The 25,453-nt window shown below is 31.6% G+C and overlaps 1 protein-coding gene across 2 annotated transcripts; it reads right to left on the minus strand.

The window, feature by feature from the left end:
- Positions 1-1,652: 1,652 nt before the first annotated feature.
- On the minus strand, positions 1,653-24,779 carry LOC108908307 (proton-coupled amino acid transporter-like protein pathetic). Of its 2 annotated transcripts, none has more exons than XM_018712330.2 (9): positions 24,674-24,779; positions 9,341-9,417; positions 7,398-7,477; positions 5,577-5,663; positions 4,278-4,428; positions 4,065-4,186; positions 3,481-3,844; positions 3,248-3,426; positions 1,653-3,151 (listed from the first exon to the last, which is right to left on the minus strand). In XM_018712330.2, exons 2-9 carry the CDS (start codon positions 9,341-9,343, stop codon positions 2,698-2,700), a joined length of 1,440 nt encoding a protein of 479 aa, XP_018567846.1. In that variant the 5' UTR covers positions 9,344-9,417; positions 24,674-24,779; the 3' UTR covers positions 1,653-2,697. The 2 variants fall into 2 exon arrangements, with proteins under 2 accessions (XP_018567846.1, XP_018567847.1); XM_018712331.1 differs by lacking the exon at positions 24,674-24,779 and adding an exon at positions 10,299-10,318.
- Positions 24,780-25,453: the final 674 nt, after the last annotated feature.

Consider the following 25,453-nt stretch of genomic DNA (forward strand, 5'->3'; position numbering starts at 1 on the left):
AAAATAATTTACTAAGATAGCCTATAAAATTTTACACATACTTTCATGATTTTCTTGTGCATAACATAAGATAAACAATTTAATTTTGGGACTAAGAAATATATCGACTTCCTTATTAGTAGTTGTTCCTAGTATTGTCGGTTTTATTTACACAAGTACACATAAAAAGTAAAAAATAATTACACAAAGCAATGGAATGCTTGCGAGGTGATCACAGCCTTAGTGGGAAACTAAGGATATGTTGTTAGACACTACGTAACAAATTAGAAAACGAAATCTTCATCTCTTTTTTATTATAATTCTTTTTGCCAAGAAACTTTAAACATGTTTTTTTAGAAAACATTTTTTGGACTTTTGTTCATGAATAAGGCATGACATTTCAGTTTAAATTGTAAAATTACGGATTTTATTTTTTTGAAAATAATGAAATGATGCCTCTAACCATGTCCCCCATCGCATAAGATTGGATTTGTGGAGGTTCTGGAATGCCAGGACACCGTTGGTCTGTGGTCTGTGCTATTAATTCATTTACGTTTGGGTAACACCAACGAATTGTTTTTACGACAAGATTAATGCGTGCAGAAACACTCGTTTGTTAGTACTTAATTTCGACATACCTATGTATTTACTTCTTAAGACAGAAAAAGTTTTGTCGCTAAAGAAAGAACAAAAAACATATCTGATATGCTGCGACGTAACCAGATACTACCTACCCACTAGTGCCGTTAGAATGCCGATTATTTCTGATTCTCTCACCCACCCTGCCGTACGTTAATGAAAACGAACTAAAAATGTTACGCCTTAATCATGAATTAAGTTTGATTTTTGAGGAAACTACTAACAAGCTATTTGCGAATAGTTCTGTAGTCCCACATATTAAAGTCTTACCTTATTGTCTTAAAATATAATCTATAACTTAAAATAAACCAATTACAGTATCTAGTTGTAGAAAGTAAATATTAGGTACTCAAAATATTGATAAATGTACACAAAAAATTGTGTATATATACAATATTATTTGCTTTAATTCCAGGTATGTTTAAAAACTGCGATTTGTATGAATACCTTAAATTTACACTCTAGTTTTAATTGGTGTTTGGGGCTTGCGGCTTGTAACAGAACCAGGCTCAGTTACTAATTAGACCAGGGCGGATCTGTTTTGATGTGGATGTGAGAGGGAGCAAGCAATTTTTTTTAAAAGTGTTAACTTTAAAAATTTGCTTTGGCCGTCCTAATCAACCGATTTCAATTTTTCAAAAACCATTTGAATGGATGAGCGGTCTTATCCATGTGAAAAAATTTAGAAAATTCGAAAAATTTTTTTAAAAAAATTATTTTGCGAAAACTATCGAACCGATTTTAATCAAATTTGGTGTTTTGTTTTATTAAACTCTTTAGATAAAATTACAATGCCCTCGGTGCAATTAAAATATATTAAAAATTATCCAAAAAAACTGCATTTTTTTCACCAATTATTGCTATTTTGCAACATCAGTAATAAATTTAAACATTTTTAACTTACAGTATATTCTGCAAAATTCAATTCTAAAACTTTTTTCCTCTTCAATATTCTTCCAAAATCCATAGGTTCCAAGATATAAGTAAAAAGCTCAGATAAAATAGGTATTTTTACAATTTTGAAAATGTTCTGGAAGTGAGATGTACTGAAGATATTCCAGCAAAAATTAGCCACATCAAAAAAGTGATATATTTCGACAGATCCGCCCTGGTCTAAATGTAAATATGAACATTTTCACAGAAAATACATCCCAATACAATTAATGCTAAATAGTAATGCTAAAAACAAAATATATAAAAAAGGAAAACTTACCACATAAACTATAGAGTTCAGACAAAGTTTCAGTATTTAAAATATGTGCTTTCCTGAAGTAAAATTTCAACGTTCTATAATTTCATAATCACTTGTGCAAGGAAAATAGCTGTTCAAGGTCTACTTTGACAAAAGATAGTACGAGTAGAGAGTATATAATGCTAAAACTTGTCACGTTTCCCAAAAATTTGTATCCAGAAGTTTTTCTAACATGTTCTGAATTCTTGTTAAACACAGTTCACTGAATGTATATTTAGCAAAAGTCCATGTGATTTCAAATTCTTTATCGTGGCTGTCACTAACATTTTTCAGTCCAAGTAGTTTTTTTAAAAATTACGTAACATGGATTTCTCAAATTTTTTAATGGAATGTTACTTACAAGAAACACTTCTTTAAATTCGTAGCAAAAATTCAGCTCTGATTGAGGTACGTCTATTCAAATGCCTCGTCTCCATTGAAGATTCGTTCATAAACATTAAAAAACAGGTCATTTCCTCAGATACGTACGTCTTATACCCTTCTTGGTAACTATTAAACCACATTTGAAATAATTCCTCTTTTTTTTCTACTATTTTAACTCGCGCTCTCAATTAACAACGTAAATGCACTGAACAGCCGACTGACCGTAATGAACAACGTCTAGTAAACAACTGAAATGAAAACTGGAAGAATGAACTCAGTATGACTCTTTTACAAGTCACATTGTCTCAACCGCTAGTCATAATGCATCAGTAATAAATTAATTTTATAAAAAAAAAATAAAAAAAAAGATCTGTAACATATTTACATATAAAGACCCTGATTAAAAAAAAAATAAACCTAATTTCCTTAGACTAAAATTAAAACCTAAATAATACAAAAATCCCCTAACTAACGGTGGTGTTTACTGGTACTGTAGTGTTAGATACGGCCGGTGCATACATACCAACAATATCCAAAATGGCAGATTTCGAACCAAAAATTAAAGCTAAAAGTGCTATAAATATGACTATAGCATTCTTAAAAAATTTCCAGTTAAACTTCCCAAACCCTTTGTCCCAAAACGTTAAAACTTCAATACCGACTGGAACCATCAGTCCCAGGATTGAAAAACAAAAAGCACCGATTAACGATACGAACGGGATTATTGTAGGTACCGCTATGGCCAGTGCTACACATACTATTACCATTACAGTGCGTAGGATATACTCGGCGACGACTTTGTTTTTTTGAACACGTTCCTTGATTCCACACCAGGCTATGTCGATGCACACGTAGAACTGTAGTCCAAAGGTAAAGAAAACTGCTAAGCCGATGAGAACGTTCACCGTTTGAGCAGCACTGGAAAAAAATAAACGTATTTAGTGTTTACAAAACAGGCATACATCAAGTATGTATAAAAATTTGATTGTAAATAAGAACAATGTTTATACTTACTAGTCGCCCTGGGGGAGGTTAAGAGTAACAGATCCCTGAATGTTTTCCCCGTATTTTAGGTATCCGAAGAAACCTAACAGCATGTAAACTAGAGTTACACCGCTCATTCCTTGATTTAAAACTCCACATAATCCTGTGAAATGCTGAGGAGTCTTCATGTGATTCTCTAAGGGCATTACCTAATAAAAAAATTAATATAATCCTTTGTTGACTATTCAAGAGAGCAATCTTACCACTCCGATAGCCTCAATTGCGAAAACAGTGATACTAAAGAATGTAGGGAATTTTGAGATGTCGCTATTGGCTAGGGCTCTTGAAGAAATCGGCGGCATATCGACGACGAGGTAGTAAAACGTGATACCTAAACCAACCGCCATGAATACGTTAGCAACCATGGAAACCGGTGCTAAATACTTTAGATTTGGTACATAAGCTAAAAGTATCAGTGGTATCAGGAGAAGAGAAATCGTTAGCCTGATTGGAACTTCATAGCCCAGGTAGTGATTGACGACGTAGTTGAAATTTCTTGCGATGATAACGGAATAGCAGCTGCATGTTGTGAAGTACGTTACGAAAATTCCTATTAAAACTAGTTGCCTGAAAAGAAATATTTATATCAGAAACTATACTGAGGAATAATATTAATCATGTTTAATTAAGTTATTTCATTTGTTTTTCAGGGATTATGTAGAATGGATTTTGCCACTTTGTATAATAATATTACAGAAAGTTCAATTTTAGAATTATTATTAATCAATTCATTTTTAATTTAATTAGTTTACTCTTTATTATTTTGGGTGCATGTCACTCTACGTACCTTGCTGATCCAGCAAACTTTTTTCCCCACTTAGGACCGCGTAGACATGCCTCCTGAGCTACCTCGGCGAAACTCATTTGGGACTTCCCAGATTTTTTGTATAGTTCATGGGCACAAACAACCTAGCAAAGAAAATTATTGTTAATTAACGCCTCGGATAGACGAAATAGTGTGCGTAAATTATTATATTTATCGTTTAATTTAAGATCTTACCAAAATGTACGAGCAGTGGGTGCATATAACTGATACTAGGATCGTCGAGAAGATGCCCAATACTAAGCCGGAGGCATAGAACGCAGCGGGCATGGACAGGATTCCTGTACCCAGTGAAGCTTTGAGGAGATGTGTCAGCGTGTCCACATCACTGTAAAAAAAATTGTTAGTGAAAAACGTTTGCATTTTAATATACAGAGTGTCCCATGTTTGGGTACAGAAGAGGAGAAACTTTTTATTTGCACATTTATGAGAAAACGTAATTGTGTATAAAAATTTCTGCCTATCCGCGAATTCTTAAAAATGTTATTACTTAAAAAATAAAGCATAGTAATCAATTTTTTTAAGTATTGAAAAGTGTCACCGCTAAGAGATATTGTTAATTTTTAAGAAATATGTAAATATTAAGTTCAATAAGTATAAAAAATTATCTTTTTAATAATCATTTTTTATGTAAAGCACTAGGTAACCTCTATTTCTTTAATCAATTGGATTTAAGCAGTAAAATCATAGAAAATATTTTTTTTCATATTAAATAGTTAGTTTGGAAGGTTTTGAAAGTATCTACAAATTGATATATCAATTTTTACATGTTAAAAATTGTAGCAGACGAAGCTCGAGGAGTTTTAAGTGGGAGATCCGGTGTAATTTATTATATTTATGACATCTGATATCTTTTTGTAAACGAAAAATGATTTTTTCCGATTTAACTTTTCGAAAATATATCCATTGTTATTTCATTTAAAACTTTGTCGGGATTAGATATAGCTCAGTTTAGTGTTTCTATAAAATTTTATTTTAGATGATGTGCTCGACTAAGAACAAGGAGACCCCTCTAACATTTTTTTTGGGGAGCAGTTGACAATTCATAACCAGCAGGCCATGCACTGCCAACTGGATCGTCGCAATAATTGGTTCACTAAATCAAAAATCATTCGAATGATGCATCCCAAAAAAAAATATATAGGGGTGTCTTAGTGTTGGTTACATTTCATTGAAATAAAATTCTCAATTCTTTTATTAAATTTGGGCAATGTACAAAACACTACGTTTCAGTTAACATTCACAACGAATTAGGAAGATTATTAATCTCATTATGTCCAATTATTTAATTGGTACCTTTTGAGGCGAATTGTTTGTAGCAATTGCGCTAATTAATGCAAAGCGATAACAGTTTAATGTCAATTTAATTTCAAAAGTAGGACATATTTATCCATGCACAATATTTACAACCTCAAGAAATACCATTATGAACCTTGAAATTTGAGATAAGCAAATTTAAAGTAAATAGCTACTTACGATACGGGGTGTTCTAGCTGCCTGGCCTTGAACGGGTCGAAGTCGACGTTAGCTGCTTCCAGGTCATTTCCTTTGGATATTTTGTACCTATAAAAGACAATCTTTTTTAAAATGTATGCTAAATATTTTCGAAAAGTTACAGTTTAACTGGAATATATATAATATGTGTTTTGTAAAAATTGTATATGACTTCGACATGTAAAATAAAAAGTGCGTTACTTTTAAAAAATCGAATTCAGAGATATTTTTAATGAGGAGATCACATCGGAAAACCCTCATATAAGCTCAATATTCAGTTTGGATGTATATTTAATAAAGAGGTGTAATATGATAGTCAAACAATTCAACTACCTACTGATATTATAAACAGCAACAAATGACCACATTTGCATCAAGCTTAATAACTTCATCATAAGTATAGTTTCCTTATACTGTAAATATTATTGTTTAACATAGCTCCCAGTGTTATCAATATGTATTGTATATAAACTGAATTATTTACCTTAGGTCATACATTATTTTGATTACCTTTTAAGTTGATTTTAGGTCAATGACTTAACAATTGACAAAACTTTATTAGAAAATTGCATCACTTTAGTTTTAGACAGTTTTTAACAATTATCTTACAGTTACTGCATGCAACGATGTAAAGAAATCGATGTTTAAACATAATCTTTGAGGGAGGCGTTTATATGAGCAATTTTTTAACGAAAACTTAAAGGAAGTTGCTTTAGTTTAGCGTTACGTTTCGTCACTTCCTGGATGGATCTAATGTACTATCATTGTCTTACCAAAAGTGCGATTTCTTTTCTAAAAAAACCTTAGTATATTGGCATGGTTTCAAAGTATACATTGTTTTACGACTGAGGTCTGATGATATTGGTGGCCAGTCTCTTTCTGTAAATTAAGCAAAACACTCAGAAGTGTGGCTCAGTATGCTTTGCTTTTGAAAAAAGACATAGCTGTCATATAGAGACTGCTGATATTAGAGATTGAATTTTTTCAACAAAATATGAAATGTAAGTTACTGAAAAAAGCAATGTACAGTTAAATATTCACTAAAATGGTATCAAAAAATATATTTATAAAAAATTGTTACTTACAATTCTGCCATTATTTCCTTGCTAACAGCACGCTAATACTACAAACAAATTTTATGTTGAGAGAATAAACTGCCACTATAATTTCGGTCGACAATATTTACAGCTCTAGAAATTACCACCAAAATAATTTCTATTCACACCGCAAAATTATAGAAAAATTATAATCGTATATTTTAACACACGTGATGATTTCAATCCATTTCCGCTACTACAATCGTATTGTTAGGTAGGTACTACGAACATTGCTACCAGTTTAAAATGTTTTTAAAATAATCCAACTGATACGTTTGCAATTATAAACATCCATTATATTTGATTGAGTTTGATGCATGCGTTAGGGAGTTTTATCTATAAGTAATTTGTATAGTTATTTGATAAATACTTCCCTTTTCCTGAGTGTTCCAAATATATTAGTGTCGACTTTTATTAATAATCTTGTTTACAAAGTGCAATAAATTTGAAAAATAAAAATAGCGCACCAAAATATATAGTTTTCCATCTAGTTTCAAAACTTTCTGGTTGAACATTGAGAAGAATACTTTTACTTTATTGTAAACATATTAATTTAAATAAATTCAAACTTAAAAAAAAGGCTTATCAAATAAAGTCAGTGATCTTTCGATATCAGAAATCTAGGTATGCAAATGTCGAAAAGTGGTTTCAGTAAACTCTTTTTGACTTATGAAATTTTACAAAATTTTTCTGTTTTGAAACTTACTTTGTTACACCATTTATCGTAGAATTGTCCTGAGGGAGGAAAGTATCCAACTCTGTTGCACCATTTGCAATTTTCGTTGTCTATAAAATGAAAAATACAAAATTGTTAATACTCACATAGTAAATTTATATCTGCACAGAGTGTCATTTAACAACATTACTGTCAATACTTGAGTAAACTGAATAGAGCCATAATATGTCATCAATGACAGAAAAAAAAGATGTAATTTATTTTATTAAAAAAATGAAAAATGCTCAATAAAAAAATCTTTTTTGATTTATTTATATCTTATAACAATGAGCCTCAATTGAACCTCAGGCAGATTTTTCTTTTGCCTATTTAAAAACAAAGTATCGAGCAAAATCTAAAGCAATATCCCAAAATCTCAAATAACGATGGGATACCAGATATAAAACAGTGTTTTAAATTTAATGAAATTAAATTTAAAACACTGTTTAAAACATGCATGAGTTGTTGCCAATGCAAGCAATTTGGGGGCTACTAAAGTATTGAAAAGTAAAAATGACACTCTGTTATGTACCCCAGCAGCATTTAGGAATAAATAGCCATTGATTCGACCTACCGGAACAGGCTCACATGCCTTTTTCTCATTATCAGTTACTAACAATAATTTCCTCTCCTGATCAGGGGTATCAAATGAGGATAATTTATTTAAAAGCGGTTGATGCTCTTTAACTTTTGGGGCAGTGATAGTGCCGTAAGAAAGCTGACAAAAAATGAACATGTAAGTCATACAAGGCAAGAAGACACATTTTGTTAAAAAAAAATAAACAGTTCATGGATACGAATATTATCTAATTTTGTCGATCGTTATTTTGATTTCAGAGAAATAACAATGTAGCTTCTTGCATAAATAAAAACAATTTTTAATTCAGCAAACATTGACATATATTTTCATTTATGCATTTACAGAAAGAAATGTGTCGGTGCAAACAAGTTTATATTTTTGTTTCAATGTTTTAGTGAATCAAGCACATTAATAAAGATTGTATTATATGTACAAAATTATATTAGGTCTTCTTAGAACCATTATATTTATGTGTACTACGTGTTGTGTACCGTACTTTCCTTACTGTATTATGTATTGCGCATTAATATTTATTGAAATGGAAATACCGCTCAAAACAAGGTTAAGACTTTTATGATACGGAATAATATTACAACATTTTAAAATCTGACACTGGTAGGCATTAACCTACTGTACTTCTATTATCAATGTGCTATATTCTTATTATAATACAGTTTTTTATTTGATTTATACTGAATGAAATGAAAGTAATATTGAACATTGTGAGACATTTTTACACATACATACATAGTCTGACCTACTAAGAACCAAGACTACCCCCTTTTTTTGAAACATATCTACAATCCTCAAAGTGCAAATCCATGGGCTACTGCTTATTTTTTTCCGAAAATCACATCTCAAATTTCGACAATTTACAATGCAGAGTAAATTTGATAAGTTTTTGTTTCAATTTAAAAACTAACATTAGCAAAGTATAGTTAAGTTTTCAGATCAGTGAAAATTGTAACAATAATTTATATGCTGACTGCAGGGTCAGTAATTGGCCAATCTTCAGGCATTTTCAGTGCCTCCTAGATTGTTAAACTGAAACGGAAACTTTATGGCCATAAAAAAATGATCTGCTTTATAAATCGTTGAAATTTTCTATATCGGGCTTGATTAAGACTACGCAGCCAGTTTTTTTATCAAAAAAAAATTCTGAGGTGATAAAATTTCACTCGAAAACTCGCCCCAAAAAATTTAGTATAATGATTCTTAGTGGGCCAGACTGTATATGCAATTATTTTTACTTTCTATATCTTTTTTTAGTTCTTCGTTTGATTTACCTAATGGTATTCCAGTTCGCGGTATTTTCGGCAACAACTATTTTTAATATAATTAAAAAAATACTCACCATTGTCAAGAGAAATTGTTACTTCTACGTCTTCTTATAAAAACAAAATATTTTTGATATTAGGTTGACTGTTGGCCCTGAAACAAAAAATAAATGTATATATTACACCACCCTATAAATGTTTTCTTTACGTTACAAGAAATGAAAATAGACTACAAGCCCATCGGAAATTTTCAAGAGGTCATTAGACCCAGCATGAATTACTTATAAATGAATACTACCACATATAACAATAACTTTAGAAACTATGCCGTCAATTCTTGTTGGTACATTTTTGAGAAATGCCGTACAAAAATGTTTTACCGAAAACCACCCCCCTTGTACTCACCTGTACCAACAAGAATTGACAGCATAGTTTCTAAAGTTATTGTTATATGTGGTAGTATTGATTTATAAGTAACTCATGCTCAAGTCGATATCTGTAAATACCAAAACGGTATGAAAATATTCTAAACCTGCTTGCAATAAATGCTATTTACAAATGGGAAAGGGGGGTTGAAAAGAGCAATGAAGAAATCATGTGGCCACTATGAATATATATACTCAGTTCAAAATTCATTTCAAGTACCGATAACCTTTCGGGATAATTAAATAGGATAAGACCATGTCACAATAAAAGTGAAGTTAACGGGGGGTATAATCAGTTAACATTGAACTTTGTTTACATACTAGAATGGGTTCCTGATAGCAGAACTAGGATGCAAGCGTAAGCTGCAGGATAAGGATAATCTGAAGATTTATTGGTGTCATTATTTTTGTTTTCCGCTGATTTTCTTTTTCATACCACCTATAAAAAACTCTTGCACCAAAATGAGCAGCCAATGAAACAAAAAACAAAAAATACACAGAATTTATTTTGTTTGCTTTTTCCGTGTCAAATTTTGGAAAATATGTACTCTCGTTATTTTTATTGTCAATCAATTTTTAAAGAGTTATACAAAATTGTTTAGACACCTACCTAAAATAAGAATTTTTGGCTATACTACACTTTAAAACACTACAAAAACAGAAGATATTGGATTTGAATTAATTCAAATTAAAAAATGGACCCGACTTAATACAATCTATAGTTTGTGCTTTACTTACGAACGTATACGATTATATTACATTTTATAATCTTTATTATTTTAGAATTATGAAATGTAAAATAAATGTCGGAAAAATCGGATTGTATGGGAATTTGATTCACGTTTCAAAACGGTGGACAGTATGCAAATACATACACAGATAAGAAAAGTAAACAATATTAAATATAGACGATTTATTTTCAGTTGATAAAAATTAGATACGTATATGCATCATTTGCTTTGTTATTGTCTGGCGTGGTTGTACTTTTTTACTTTTAGCAAAATAATACGTAAAATCTCTTAGTCGAATATTTTCCGTATTTCTAGACCACTGGTATAGAACATTGCCTTTATTTGGGCAAACTACTTAATACTTTTAATTTTTAGATTTTTTTGTAAATATTCAAAGAAAATGAACTAATTCTATGCGTAATAGAATTCCAATTTCGTTCGACAACCCCATCTCCAATCTAATCTTCGGACCGACCTCCATTTTTAAATGACCCAGTGTCAGCTGATGAAACAGGTCAAATTATGTCGTTTCGCTATATTTATCCCCGGACAGTGCCATCTTTATAATTAGTTAATTGAGTTATTCCTTTGTCAATCACCGGTACGGATACTTTTAATCTTTCGCAATTGACTTAACTGGTCTCAAGTATTCCATTGTGGGATCCAGTCTCGCCAGCGCATTATTCGGCACTGACGAATCAACAGCGATTGTAGTAAAGTTTAGCGTACAATTTAATTTAATCGACCTGTTAGAAGTCTATTTAAAACTCATTAATGTTTTATTGCGACTTATTCGCGCGCTGTTTACGGATTTGACAGAACACCCTGTACAAGATGATCACAGAATTAGATCTGGTTTCCGACCTGATCCTCTTCGGAAAATCTAAAACTGACTGGATGTGAACGAGCGTCTTACATGAAGAAAACACGTAGGGGTTCTTGTGTACGGGTTGGCAATTGTTCAAAATTCAATACCAAAAACAAGACACGACGTTCATTTGTAGTGCAATAAACCCGTTATTTTTGGTGACAGAGCGTAGGCAAGCATCTTACAAAATTTCCATGAGATCCATTTTGTTGTCCATCTTTATCTGCAAGAGCTCTTATAGGGATAAAATAAAATAAATTTTAGTTTGAATTAAAAATCAATAAAAAATACTTTACAAAAGAATTAATTAACTTTTTAGCATGTAACTGTAAGGTAGTGTATTCGTAAATAAATAAATCAAAACAAAAAGATGAACCTTTTCCCTTATTTTCAATTTAACCAAAGGATCACCCTTCATCAAATTACAGACCAATATAAAAAGTGTATTAAATCATTTATTTCAGTCTTAAAATGATACAAATATGTTAATTTATCTGGAAATTATATTTTAAAATGCAGTTTACATTATATTTATTGGAAAATGTATTAAATATAAACAAATTATTTTTTTAGAACTGCAGTAAAGGATAATTTAAGTGCCTCCTATCTTCTTCTTTTCTTGGAAGTGTTTGATACTTCTAATGGTTTATCTTAATAGGACATAACCTCTAGGTCATTGTAACTCAAATTCAAAGTCATCTTGATATAAATAAAATAAGTATTTTCCTATTTGTCACGAAACGGTGATAATATCAGTTTTTCAAAAACACACTGTCAGGTTCGATATTTTTTTATAATATTTTAATTATTGCTGTAACTATTGCCCTTTCGATTGATATAAGGATGTCCATACTATCTTGATGATTATCTCGAAAACGATAAGTTTTAAACACCATGTACATTTAATAAACTCTACCTAATATTAACCAAAGAATTCAAAAACGCAATAATATACAGGGCGTTCCATTTAAAATAACAAAGTTATGTACCGCTCACGCGAAATGGAACACAATGTAAACCTAAAAATATTTTCTTTGTATGGCCCACATGATTCCAGACAAGTTTTATTAAAACAATTTTTTTTATAAATTTTACAGTTGCAGAGTTACAGAAGAATCCCTTTTAGGTGGAACACCCTGTATATGTATAATATTTATATGAGGAAAGCGAACACTACCTTGCCATATCAACACTGCAATAATATTTTTATACCGGGTAGGAAAGTACCGATGGTCTATCTGAAGTTACGTGAGAGCGATAAAGTAAGCCATAGAAATCCATGTGATAGACAAGGATGGGTATAGTGAAGGCGTCTAATTGTCACCGCCCATTTCGCCCTTCCACAAATAAGAAGTGGATCTTATTTGTGGAAGGGCAAAACGGGCGGTGACTATGAGACGCCTTCATTATAGCCATCCTTCTCTATCGCATGGATTTCTATGGCTTACTTTATCTCTCACGTAACTTCAGATAGACCATCGGTACTTTCCTACCCGGTATAATTATTATATATATATATTAATTAATTTATTCTTTAATAAATTTAGTTGATAAAGTTCATGAAACTGGATTTCCCATTATCAGTTAATATGAGATTTTGTGATAAGTGGAATGTTTAGTTTAGGGATTAAATGTTACATATTTTTAATTGCTTGATTCCAAATTAAGATTGCTTTAATTATGGACTGAGGTTCCCTCTCTTGTCAGACGGAAATATGGTCGGTATCAGTAGATACCGCACTTACGACAACACCTTCACCTTTACAACCGGTATTTGGCAACGGATATATAAATAGTGTGGGTTTTATAACCGGCATAGGTATCAAACTCTTTCTCCAAGTGGACAAATGATTTTCCATTATCAAGGTCAGGCTTTGGGAATGTGGACTTCATTTCTTTGCCAGTGGAATTAAAAGGTCATGGTTCCAAATTTAACATTATTGACCGAACAGTCGATAATCATGTGAAATATGCCAATATAAATTTTGATTACAGGTTTACAGGTTACAGATTACAAGTTTACAGGTTACAGATTTCGCTTATCGTTTTGGTTTTGTCAGAAAGAATTAGCGAATTAACTAATAAACTTTCTAACAATTTAAGCTCCAAAGCTTCTAAAGTATTGAAATTTAAAATTCCTTTGGAAACCACCTCTTCATTTGTAAAACATATTAAATGTACAATTATATTATGATGAACTTCACAGAACTTATACATATAACAATTTTGCCATAAAAATGAATTTTCAATGCGATAAAAGTGTAAAAATAAAAACATTTGCCACTTAAAGATGTTTATCCTCTGAGAGGAATTCTGTCCTATATTCTACAATCTCCACATTTAATTCAAATTCAAATATTGCAAGTGGTGTCGTTTAGATAGAAAAATATATCTTTTAACGTGACGAGATTTACAATCGCAAAAATATGTTAGTAAACCTTTATTGTGCTGCTTTTATCAACATGATACGTAGAGAAATCTCAGTTATTATCATATACTTTAAATTATAAATATAATAAAGATTTTTTTTATATTTGGGGCAATTTTTAAAATAAGTAAATATTTATAAATATTGTTGAAACTTTGTGAACAAATAGTAAAACATATGTCAATTCCACCCTAAAAATTTTGCAACGATCGATCATATTTATAAATATTTACTTATTTTAAAAGTCGCTACAAATATACATAATTATGATTTTCTATTTTTCGCCCATTGTTAATGCAAAATTCAACTTTTTTGATTCGCAGTTGTTATAACTGAAAATCGTTAAGTAAACAAAAAATGACTTTTTTATTTAAGGCTTACTTTCAATGTTACAGGAAAAAGTTTGTCGAAAACCTGGTGATTTTTCGTTCTTTTCGTATGTTTGTTGTTCCCCTGAATTTAGCAATGATTTTTTGGAATAGGCAAACTCGGATTCTTAATCTACATTTAATATGTAGGATTCTGTACAACAAAATAGATTACTTCAAACAAACGCTAAAGCCTACTTTTACTGCTCTAGCGCCTGGACTATTATGAATGGTTTTAAATAAAAAGTACAACTGACGTGACTTTTTAATCAATATTTTATTTATACATAAATGACGTAAAATGGTGACCATCCTAAATGTGTAGGAGTCTACGGCACGTGCTTTTATTATATTCATAAGGTTTTATGAAATAGTGTCTATAAATAACAGTTAAATTGATAATTTCCCTTGTCAGATCAAATTTAACACATGGCTAATGATCTCTCTGCATCATTATTTTATATAAAGCGTGTTTTTTTATATAATTTTCTTCAGATTAATTAAGAAATATAATAGCCGACAGACAGGTTTAATAATAAAGAATTAGTGAAAATTCATGGTAGAAGCAAAATTCTATTTAGTTAGATAATGATTAAAGTTAAATGAAGTAAAGAAACAAATTATAAATTTTACTTGTAATTTCGAATATCATTTCCTTTTAACTTCATGCCGTATTAAACAAGATAAATGTAGAAGTAAAATTAATGATTGGAGGAAGTTAAATACGCGTTGATACATTTTCTTTACACTTCGTTTTTTGTAATCCATATCAAAAGTTCCCACACTACCTTAGCTCTATTTTTGGTTGTTTAAAAAAATATGGGCCAACTTCAAATCTCGATAACTATTTTTGTTTCTAGCGGGCGTCAAAAATAGTTTTATATCAGCTTTGCCAATTTTATACAACAATGGAGTCTCTATATATGCAAAGAACTATTAGTATTCGCACGTATATTATTTGGTGCCAGACATGATTACATTTTTTAAATAGATTTGTACCTACTACAAGATTATTAAAATATTTTTGAGTCGTTAGAAAAATTTGCTAGATCTGTTAAATTAAAAAAATATTCTTTATATATACCTATTTACATATCTTATGATACACACTGTATAGCTATATATAAAAGCAGAGGTCAGAAATTATAAATATTATTTATTTTTATTTACAAACCTTTTCGATTTAACTAGGTCTGGTGAGAATTATCCTTTGAAAACAACACGGATATCATTCAGTCGTGTTAGTTTAAATGTTAAACATGCATATAACCTCGACACGCGTTATAATTGCCAAACAAAAATCGAGAAATAAATTAATTTTATCAATCAACTGCATTGTACGGGGTAACCCAACCTAACGGTGACTGTGAGGTCTTTATAGCGGGTGTTCGAATCTGAGTTGTGTTTCTTGCACAGGAATGGTTTTGGTTTTTTGAGAGCTGATGTTAAGTAGAAACATGGCGGAAAAAGTTGTTCAGAATCAAATTTTCTACAAGACAGGTTGGGTTATTAATGTTGAATTTTGTTTTTCAATTGCGAAATTGTTTAAAAAAAGTCAATAAAATTGAAAAATCTATATATCGGGAAAGGAAGTACAAAAAATGTTTAATTGTTACTGAAACTGCACTGGACGATTCTTATGCTTATGATGTACTTATTAAATGCTGAAAAGGGAATTTTTTAATTGAAGTTTAACATTTTTAACAACAAATGTCCTTCGCTAAGATGGTTTCAGCGAGTTTTCAATATCGTGCAAACTATGGAAAAACAAATTGTCCAACAAACAGCACCATTCAAAATATTACAAATAAATTTAAAGAAACTGGTTCAATTCAAGATTAAAGTAAAATTTACAGTCGTAGTGGTCGTTCAGAAGAAAATATTGCAGCTGTCAATGATAGTATCACTGCAGAACTCATAAATATCCTATAAATCTATTTTATTATTATTATTCAATATTTTCATAAGGATCTTCACTTAAAGGCTTACAAAATACAGTTAACACAAGAATTATTGCCCACTGATCATGGATTACGTTGTACATTTGTTAATGTAACAAATTCTATAGTGACGGAACTCATTTTGAAATTGGTGGATATGTAAACAAACAAAATTATCGTATCTGGAGTGGAGAAAACCCTTGAGTAATAATTGGAACAACCAATAAATCCACAAAAAGTAACTGTTTGGTGTGGTTTTTGGTTTGGTGGAGTGTCCATACCTCCACGAAAAAGATATTGGAAACGTTGTTACTGTGGATGGTGCTCGATATCGAACAATGATTTAGTAACTTTTCAACATGTCATACAGCAACAGCAGTCGAAACAGTAGACTTCTTTTTATAAGGTTTTTTGAAGAGGTTTTTTGGACATATGCCCGAAGGAATCTTTTACATTGACAAGTTGACATTTCTGTCAAATCCTACATAGTGGTAGAAAAATCTTGACTTTTACCGTGACATTTTTATGTAAAAAATTTCAAGTACCTATTTATTTTCTGTACCGAGTAAATTCAGGGTTTTAGTCCATTTTGGAACAGATCACTGAGTATATACGAGTAGACATGAGTGTGTTAAATGAATTGCAAATGCAGCGAAAATAAATAGACTTCGCTTTGGTCTAGCGCCAAGGTGATAAGTGTAAAAATATACCATCGTGTGCGCATTTTTAACCTGAAATCGTACCTGTTAGAATGTAACGCCGTACAATTATTGGAAGTATATGTTCGGGTTAAATTTATAATTATAATTTATGAAAGTAAACTGCAATCTAATAGTTCTGCTAAGGCGAACTCGTTTATCCAAGTCAATGTCCGTTTTTTAAGAAGAGAATGTCGCGTTAAATGTTTTACAGTCTACCTACCACGTTTAAAAATATATACAGACTAACGTTTTATATGTTTGAGATGCTGAATTACATCTGCTGTTTCACAACGGAATTGATCTTTTGCCCTACTATTAAAGTCTTCTGTCTTTGTCGCTCTTACAGCGGACTCTCTTCTTGATCTACCTATCTCGCGAACAAAAAATTCAAATTTGTTTTATACTCACATTAACCACAGAAAATGCAGAAAGAATACATAATTGTATGCAAAATTATTTATTAATCAATCCATATTTTCACCGTTTTTCTACAGATTCGGAGTTAAACTTTAAAAAAATTCATGATTTCATGATAGCTTAAACTTAACAGAAGTTATAATAAATGTCCTACAAAATCCTGCTTTGCTAATTTAAGTTATTCTCAACTAATTTAATTCTAATAAAAATAAATAAAAAATTAAAATTCAAACATCTCGGATACAAAGCATATTTCAACGTACGTTTATACGAACTTTTTTTCACAAAATAACTTCGACAACCACCCCCTAATATGTTTCGCACTTATTTATAAACACCATGTATACACTTTTTTTTTATTAATCCTTAATTCGAAAAATTTATATTTAGAAATAAAAAATTGGAGCAGTTACTAGAGAGCAATTATTTTTTAGAAAAACCACACTCGTAATCAGTATTATTATTGTTATTATTATATTCAATATTATGAAAACACTAACCTCAATTATACCGCAGATAAATGAGTATATTTTCTTCGTAAACATTCGTACCCATAACACTAATTTATTAACTGGTGCATAAGGGAACCAAACTAATATATTTTTTTAACAATTGTTATAAAGGGTGTTTCATAATAGTATGTCTTTATTCAGGGGGGTGAATCTGTGTATGGTTTTAAGTACAAAAGTTCATACTTTGAAATTCGGTTTTTAATTTAGCGAGTTACAGGAAATCATTTTTTATTTTTTTGCTCGAAAACGGCAGCAGATACGAAAACATTGCAAGGGACGAAAAAGTTTCTAAATTGAACAGGGAATTAAATCCTTGTTCTTGAAAAGACCCGTGTCTTTTTACCTTTAGCAGAAAACTTTTTTAAGGACGCCTATGAAACTCATTAAATTTTATTGATACGCGTTTTTATACATGTTCAACTAACTTCGGAAAGACTATACCGTGGTAATGAAGCATGGACATATGTTTATATGAACTTTTTTATTTAAAATTATGCGCAGATTCACCCCCTGAATAAAGACATACTATTATGAAGCACCCTGTATAATTCCTGTTTTGCTTACTGTGAAATTAAAACTTTCAGCGTTTTCAGAGTTTTTTTTATTTCTAAATAATGATGCTCAATTTATTTTAATTGTTGTAAATTAAAGTGTTTAAATATTACATTCAATTTAAATTACGTTTTTCTGATCCTACCTTTTATTGTCTTGTGGATGGCTGTATGGTCACACTCTTAATATTGAAAACATGATAGTAATAATAATAATTACTCCTTGTTTCTAAACCACTGACGTAGATATTTTTAATTATATACTCACCTAATATTTATCTCAATACAGCTTCATGTCGATAGCTACTTTATTAAATTATTTAAACAGTAAATATAATAACGTGAGCAAGTACCTGATAGAAGTAAATATATCTCAAGTAGGATATGTACATTACATGTATGTTAGGTATAAGAGGTTATAGGTAGAAATTTATTTTGAGAAGAAAATATAATTATATGTAAAATATGACTTCTCAGTATTATGCATTCCAACGAATTTATAACACCCAGTTCCAGAACTTGTACAAAATTCACAAAACAAATTCATATTTATATTGATGTTTTTCTTTGTGGTTATTGCTGATTAGTGATTAATAAGCAGACAAATGTCAGTTAGAAAAAATAGTGTGCTTTTGAAAAGAATTGTAGCACTATATTTAGCTGCACAATACCACACTTTTTAGATAAGAGCGCGATGTTATAATTTTTTCTATAAATAGGCAAACAATAATGGCTAAAACATGCATATGTATCAGTTACGTCGGCATATTTTAACATATATTTCCAACATATTATTAGAATTGAAATAGGTTATAGGTACTTTTTGCGAGTTTACTCAAAATCACCCATACTTTTGTATTATTGTGAGTTGTTGTTTTTCGGAATTAAACAGGAAAAGATCAGTTAAATGGTTAACTAGCTCTCCACATTTAATTGATGCTAATATGTGTAAAATACACAGTTTTTAAAAGTTTCCAGTTCTCTGGTCAGTGATCAAAGATTTGCTTTATATCAATTATACGAAATAAACCCATTTGCCAAGCTTTCCAATGACATAGTAATTTAAAACGTAAAAAGCTATTATTGATCTAGGGTCCAGTAGAAGCCAGTAACGGTTCCAGTCACTTAGAAGCTGAGGTTTAAAGGGTTTCATAAAATTGGCTTTAGGGAACATTACAAGCGTCAGAAAGCTCTATTATTAAATTATATGATTTCAAAAAAGGAAGTGTTTATCGTAACGAAATATATTTTCGATATCTTCGTAGGTTTATTGTTCTGTTGAAAGTAGAAGTAGGTATGTATATTTTAGCTGGATTGGAAGAATGTAAAAAATATAATGTTTACCGAATAAAATCTTCTCTAACTCTTCATCTGGATACAACTTTCTGTTTTATTTAGAATACTGGAATAGTGAAGATATTGATACGTGCTGTTACAATAAAAAACATTTGCAACTATTTTAATTTAAGTCAGACAAATCTCAAGTATTGTTTAATAAACCGCGTGATTTGGAGTTCCATATTTTCACGCATTCCTGTTAAAGATACTAATAATTTAGAACCACCACGTTTACTGCGTTCTAACCTTGATAAACACCTTTGTCGTTGATAAAATTACAACTAGGTATCTATTACTAGGTACTACGCAGAACTTGATATATTGTTAACTTAAAGAAAACAAATATGTAAATATGGATTTTAATAGAGCTGCAAATTTCAGTAATTAAATACAGAAAAAAAAAGACTAATCAAATAATACTGTTCTTGAATAATATTTCCAATACACCAAAATTTACTCAAATATAAAAGCATGTGAAATCAGTATCTGCCATCATAACATCACATATCTTGCAAAACGAAAAATGACACTTCAAAAATTCAAGGAAGAAGGTTCTTGATTGTTAATCTAGAACTGACATTAGCAATTTTCACAATTTCAAAACAATCGAGTAAGCTGGTATGCATATGAAAAAGTCTAATGTTTGTTCTGAAAAATCTATGAAGATGTTCTGATTTCGTGCTGCATGGTGATTTAGACTTTTACGCACACAAGTCTGCGTTTTTAACTCGGGCAAAGCTGCGCGAGGCTGAGAAAGAAGGCATTCAGTTAGAAGGAATAAGACGTAGACATTGCGCTTTGGGATAGCGGATTTGCAAATACAATATTGTGACTTATTTGAGAGTTCTGTTATCTCATCGTGTAATTACTGCATTTTGCTTTTGCAGTACACATAATTATTTTGCAATCAGCAAAAATTGTAGTAACATGCACTAGAAACATTTTACGCCTGCAATTAACGCCAATGACGGCTTTATACTACGCTTCATTTCGTCAAATATTTAATATTAATAGTTTTACTACAAGTTTATCTTCATTTAACCCACGCACGTGATAGCTTATCGAGCTCGTGGCGGACATTTTATGGGCAATGATTTTTCTGTGGGCGCCGCGAAAACGTCACGGAATTGTTAGGTGAAAGTTTGGCAAAGCGAAACACGCGAATTGCTTCTGTACAAAAATATTTATATGCGTTGAAAGAGGTACCTAATTAATGTGAAACGCAAATTGCACAAGGTATAGAGACTTTTTATAACAGACTTTGATCTGCTTCAGATTGTTCAAACAATTCTAATAGGGCAGTTATTCCATATTTGATAGTTTATATTGTACCATTTAAATTAAACCTAAAATGAAGTGAGCCCTATAGTGTTTTTCGCTGAGCAATATTAGACTTAGTCTGTGAATAGCAATAAGTAGAAATAGATTCTAAATACATTGAGAAAACGGCATTCTCAACCGGCAATAGCAATAGATATTAGGAGTTCATCAGAATGTCATTTGGATTAAAAAATGTGCCTTCAAATCATGTTCTATCACGCTTACTTAATAGATGTCGTCTACAACGATGATTAATATTTTCTACATCGCTACAAGTCACACATCGTTTACAAAGAAAATTTACTTCCTGTTAATTACTATATTTTTTGTTAGATGAATAACATGAAAGAAATATATAATTCTGCTTTCACATGGAAATTGATGACGTATGAATAAATTCATGAATTGATATTACAAATTGGGTACATTAGAAGTGTCCAACTTCTTCATAAATAAATTGTCAGTATAAACGCCATTTAAAGATCAAGAAATACGGGACAAAATTTCCGCAGATAGTCTGAAATTACCATTTTTAATCAATTTTGTGGTCAGTTCTTTGTAACGCTATCGGAATTTCAGCCTCTATTTGGATATATACTGTTTTAAATATTATGACAAACAGTGTTCTATCAGTTAATTTGATGGTACCGCAATGGTTATCTTTCTGTTATCTGCTATGATGTAATCAACCTGGTTGTATGCCAAGGCTTTAAATAAGGCATTTCCAGAAACTTTATTCGCTTGTTTAACTAAATGAAAAAAAATATTTTTTCTTTGCTTCTTCGTTTGTACGTTGTCGTGTTGGTAATTTATCAATTAACATTTTCATCAGTGTAAACCTTCTATGAAATAATTACTTCTTGGTCACGAAATTAATAATACAAATTGCTCATATCTTTTTGTATGTACTCTTAATATCTTGAGCAAATATTTATCTAAGATTGCTGCAACTATTCGTACTATGCCTACATGAGTTGCAAAAATTTTAAAAGGATTTCGGGGAACCATAAAAGTCTTCCGTTTGATGAAAAATTATATTTTCAGGTAACTATTGCGAATCGTCGATTTTTTACGGATGATGCAATGAAAATTAAATATTCTTGATACCACTTATTTGATAATAAAATTTTATTGTCAGTGAAACTGATTGTGAGAAGTATCAATATGCAAGAGGACGGACAAATCACGATTCCTACCATTTTTCAATACCTACTAGTATTTTTAATCTTCAGTTTTTATAATTAACAGAAACGTTGTATATCTACAACTTTTCTGGTTAATTACGTAACACTTGTCTACTTTTTACAATGCTCCAATGAATCACAAAAGATTTTGCAACAGTTCAGTAAACTGAAACGACTTTTGGAGGTTCGGTGAACCGTGCTTACTACGTCTTAGTGATTTGAGGATTAAAGACAGATGATTTGAGAAGCGTTATTGCAAATCCACAACTACCATGAGATTCAGATACTCACAACTGTAAATACTGTGACAAAATAATCTCTGCACTTTTTTGTAAATAATTTTTTATAATTCAGTGAAACAAATTTTTCAATGTTGTACTTCTAATTAGTCTTAGTTTATGTAAATGGATTTGCAACTCCTCATTTAAATTTTTCTGTTTGTATTTTTCTCTATCCCCCAATTTAAATAATTACGATACGCAGAAGTCAATAGAGTTTATCAACATCTAATTGTATCATTTTTATTGATCTATTTTTAATTTTTCCAAATACTCATTGAATATTTAGTCGAATCGTCGAATCAATAATGCTTCCTCGATATACTTTCCTTCTAATCGTGATAACTCGTTTAACATTTAGATATTCATAATACATCCAAACGAACATCATTCCTTTTCCTGTCCTATTTTATTCTTTACTTTACTTTAAAAATTATTGCTTGGGAATTATTTTTATAAGGATTATACAAAACATATGTAACCATTGATTTTCTCATACTCATTTTGCGTAGTATAGACTAGTGGACTTCTTCAGAAGTAAAAGTATTGATTTTGTCTGAAACGTGAGAGCTCTACAGTTTATTATTTCGTTTATACCGGCACAGTGGCGTAGATATAGCAGGGCAAACCGGGGCAACGCCTCGGAAAAAAATGTATTTCCTCATAATTAAACAGTGTCAATATATTCAAATTCCATAAAATCCCATAATAAAAAATTATTTTGTACCTCAAAAACGCGAAACATTCACTATAAGAAAGTATCACAACAAGTGACTCAAAGAAAATCCCATGGAAATCGTCTACAACTAATAGAAATAGAGTACAATGGTTCTTATAAAGGAAATTAGAGAGCTAATATAAAATTCTATATATGTCGTGTTGCAATCTCAAGAGTTGCATACAAATGACTTCAGTGAGGAAATCAATTGTATACATTTCTTATACCAATGTTAAATTTTTCTATCTATGAAGAAATGGTAAAGACCAAAGTAGTAGGAAATTTATAAGATTAAACTTGTGATATCAAAGACAATAAGCGACAAATATACAGGGTGTCCATTTAAAAAATAAAGGTAGTTTAATAATGAAAAATTTTTTATATGTCGCCTTATAATCGCAAGAAAATTTCCTACAAATGAAAGGTAAAAAAGATAAGGGAAATAATGCTGTGTGTACACTGCTATTTGTAACTTTGATGAAATAATGTTTGATTAAGTCTCACAATCAGACTGAAACTTTGCTTACGTATTGCATCATAATGCCCCGATATGTTTGTTGGTATAGGTCAGTTTATGAAAACTGTATTGAGGTTGAAACCGAGGTGGAGATGACAATAACCCCTTTGCTTTTACAATGCAAATCATGATTACCTACTTTAGAAAGAACATAACTGAAAAATCATGAATAACATAAGAATGAAAAACGAAACTCTAAACATATTTTCCATGTCCCATATTTCAGATTTAAAGCATTTGCAAATATTTGTATTGCATTTAAAATCAGTAACCTTGAACAAATATACATTTTTATGAGGTTTCCATTACACTATTCAGAGAAATTCCTCATACGAAGAGTTTAATCGTATTAAATTTTTATATGACATTATACGATGGTAGATACAAACATTTGTTTGCGAGGTGATTTTAATGTGAAAATAAGTTGCCGTTAAAAGATAGTGATTCCAAAGAAAGCGACATGGTCGCCTGGAAAGTGAGGTTATCAACATATGGGAGCATCGAACAAAGTGTAACCTGAAACAGTCAAAAATGCCGGTCAACATTTGCAAAATCGCGAAGCCACAAATGCAATAAATAGAACTCCAATAATCACGCCCGAAATATGTGTCAGTGTGTTTGAAATTAAATATAGCGAGATAGACTTGCGAGTTGCTTATTTTAGACATGCACCGTAAGAAGCCGGCCACGTGCTCACGGTTATAGCGTAAACGTAGTAGTAGACACAATCTGGCGTCATTTTCATCAAATCGATGTATATATTATTCATCTTACAGATGTATCATTCATTAAAGTGTAAGCTCCCCCCTTGAAATAAATTTTCAGGATGACGCAACACTGAAACGTGCTTTCATATGGATATGGCCACGCTAAAGCTGACGCAATTCCAATGTAAAGCTCAAAAGGACGTGGATATGATCTGAAGGATTTGCTTCCGTCTAATTACTTGAAAAACCCTTCGGTGAAGATATGTGTATTATGTGAAAGGCCAAAATATTTGGCGCCAACTCCTCGCGTGCTTTGAAAAAGTTGAAAATGGCCGAAAATAATGAGGCAGCAAATTGAACAGCCGTCAGATTGTTTTTATTAGTGAATATAGTATAAAAAAACATACCATTTAATTCATGAAACACTGGTAAAAGTTACACGCACCCAACACCGACCATGCTAAAGACTGGACTGAATGTAACTGAACGAACGTAACAAGGTACAGTAACTACGATCACGTTTCTGAGCCCCACTCCTACCCGGTCCATCAATTGGCGTCGGCGCTTCTTTCATTCTTCAGGTACGTAAAACCGCTGTGTAATGCGTCTATCCGGCTGATGTAACTGCCTGACGCAACACCGCGTCGTTATTTCTTCTTGCCCTTACCCTTCTTGTCTTTACCCTTGCCGCCCTTATCCTTTCCCTTCTTACCCTTCACCTCGGGAGCCGCGTCGGCGGGGTCATACTGGGTGTCCCTCGTCTCTTTCCTGGGAATCGGCTTCAATTCTTTGCCCTTCGGCGTGCACATCTCCAGTTCCAACTTAGGGTTTTTGTCGGAACCTTCCTTTTTCTTGCCAATTCTCAGTACGAACACTTCCTTGTCTTCGTCGATGGGTGTCTCACCGCACACTTCGACCGGGCCCGAATCTGGAGGGTTGTCCTCAAGTTTCTCCTCGTTATGGGGGGTGTTGGGGGGGTTCACGACTTCCGCTGGCTCCGGAGGTTGCAGGCAGGAAGGCATATGCGGACCGCCGGGTCCACCGTAGTAGCCCATCGTATTTGGAAAGGCGCCATAAGGGAAATTTTGGGTTTGGGGGAGGCAGGGCGCGTTTTGGAGCATTCCGCATTCTCTGCAGGGCGTTTGCATAACTGGCATCATGTTCATGTCGCCCATGCAAGGGTTGGT

This window comes from Anoplophora glabripennis, unplaced genomic scaffold (assembly GCF_000390285.2).
Source record: "Anoplophora glabripennis isolate ALB-LARVAE unplaced genomic scaffold, Agla_2.0 scaffold18, whole genome shotgun sequence".
NCBI classification, from domain to species: domain Eukaryota; kingdom Metazoa; phylum Arthropoda; class Insecta; order Coleoptera; family Cerambycidae; genus Anoplophora; species Anoplophora glabripennis.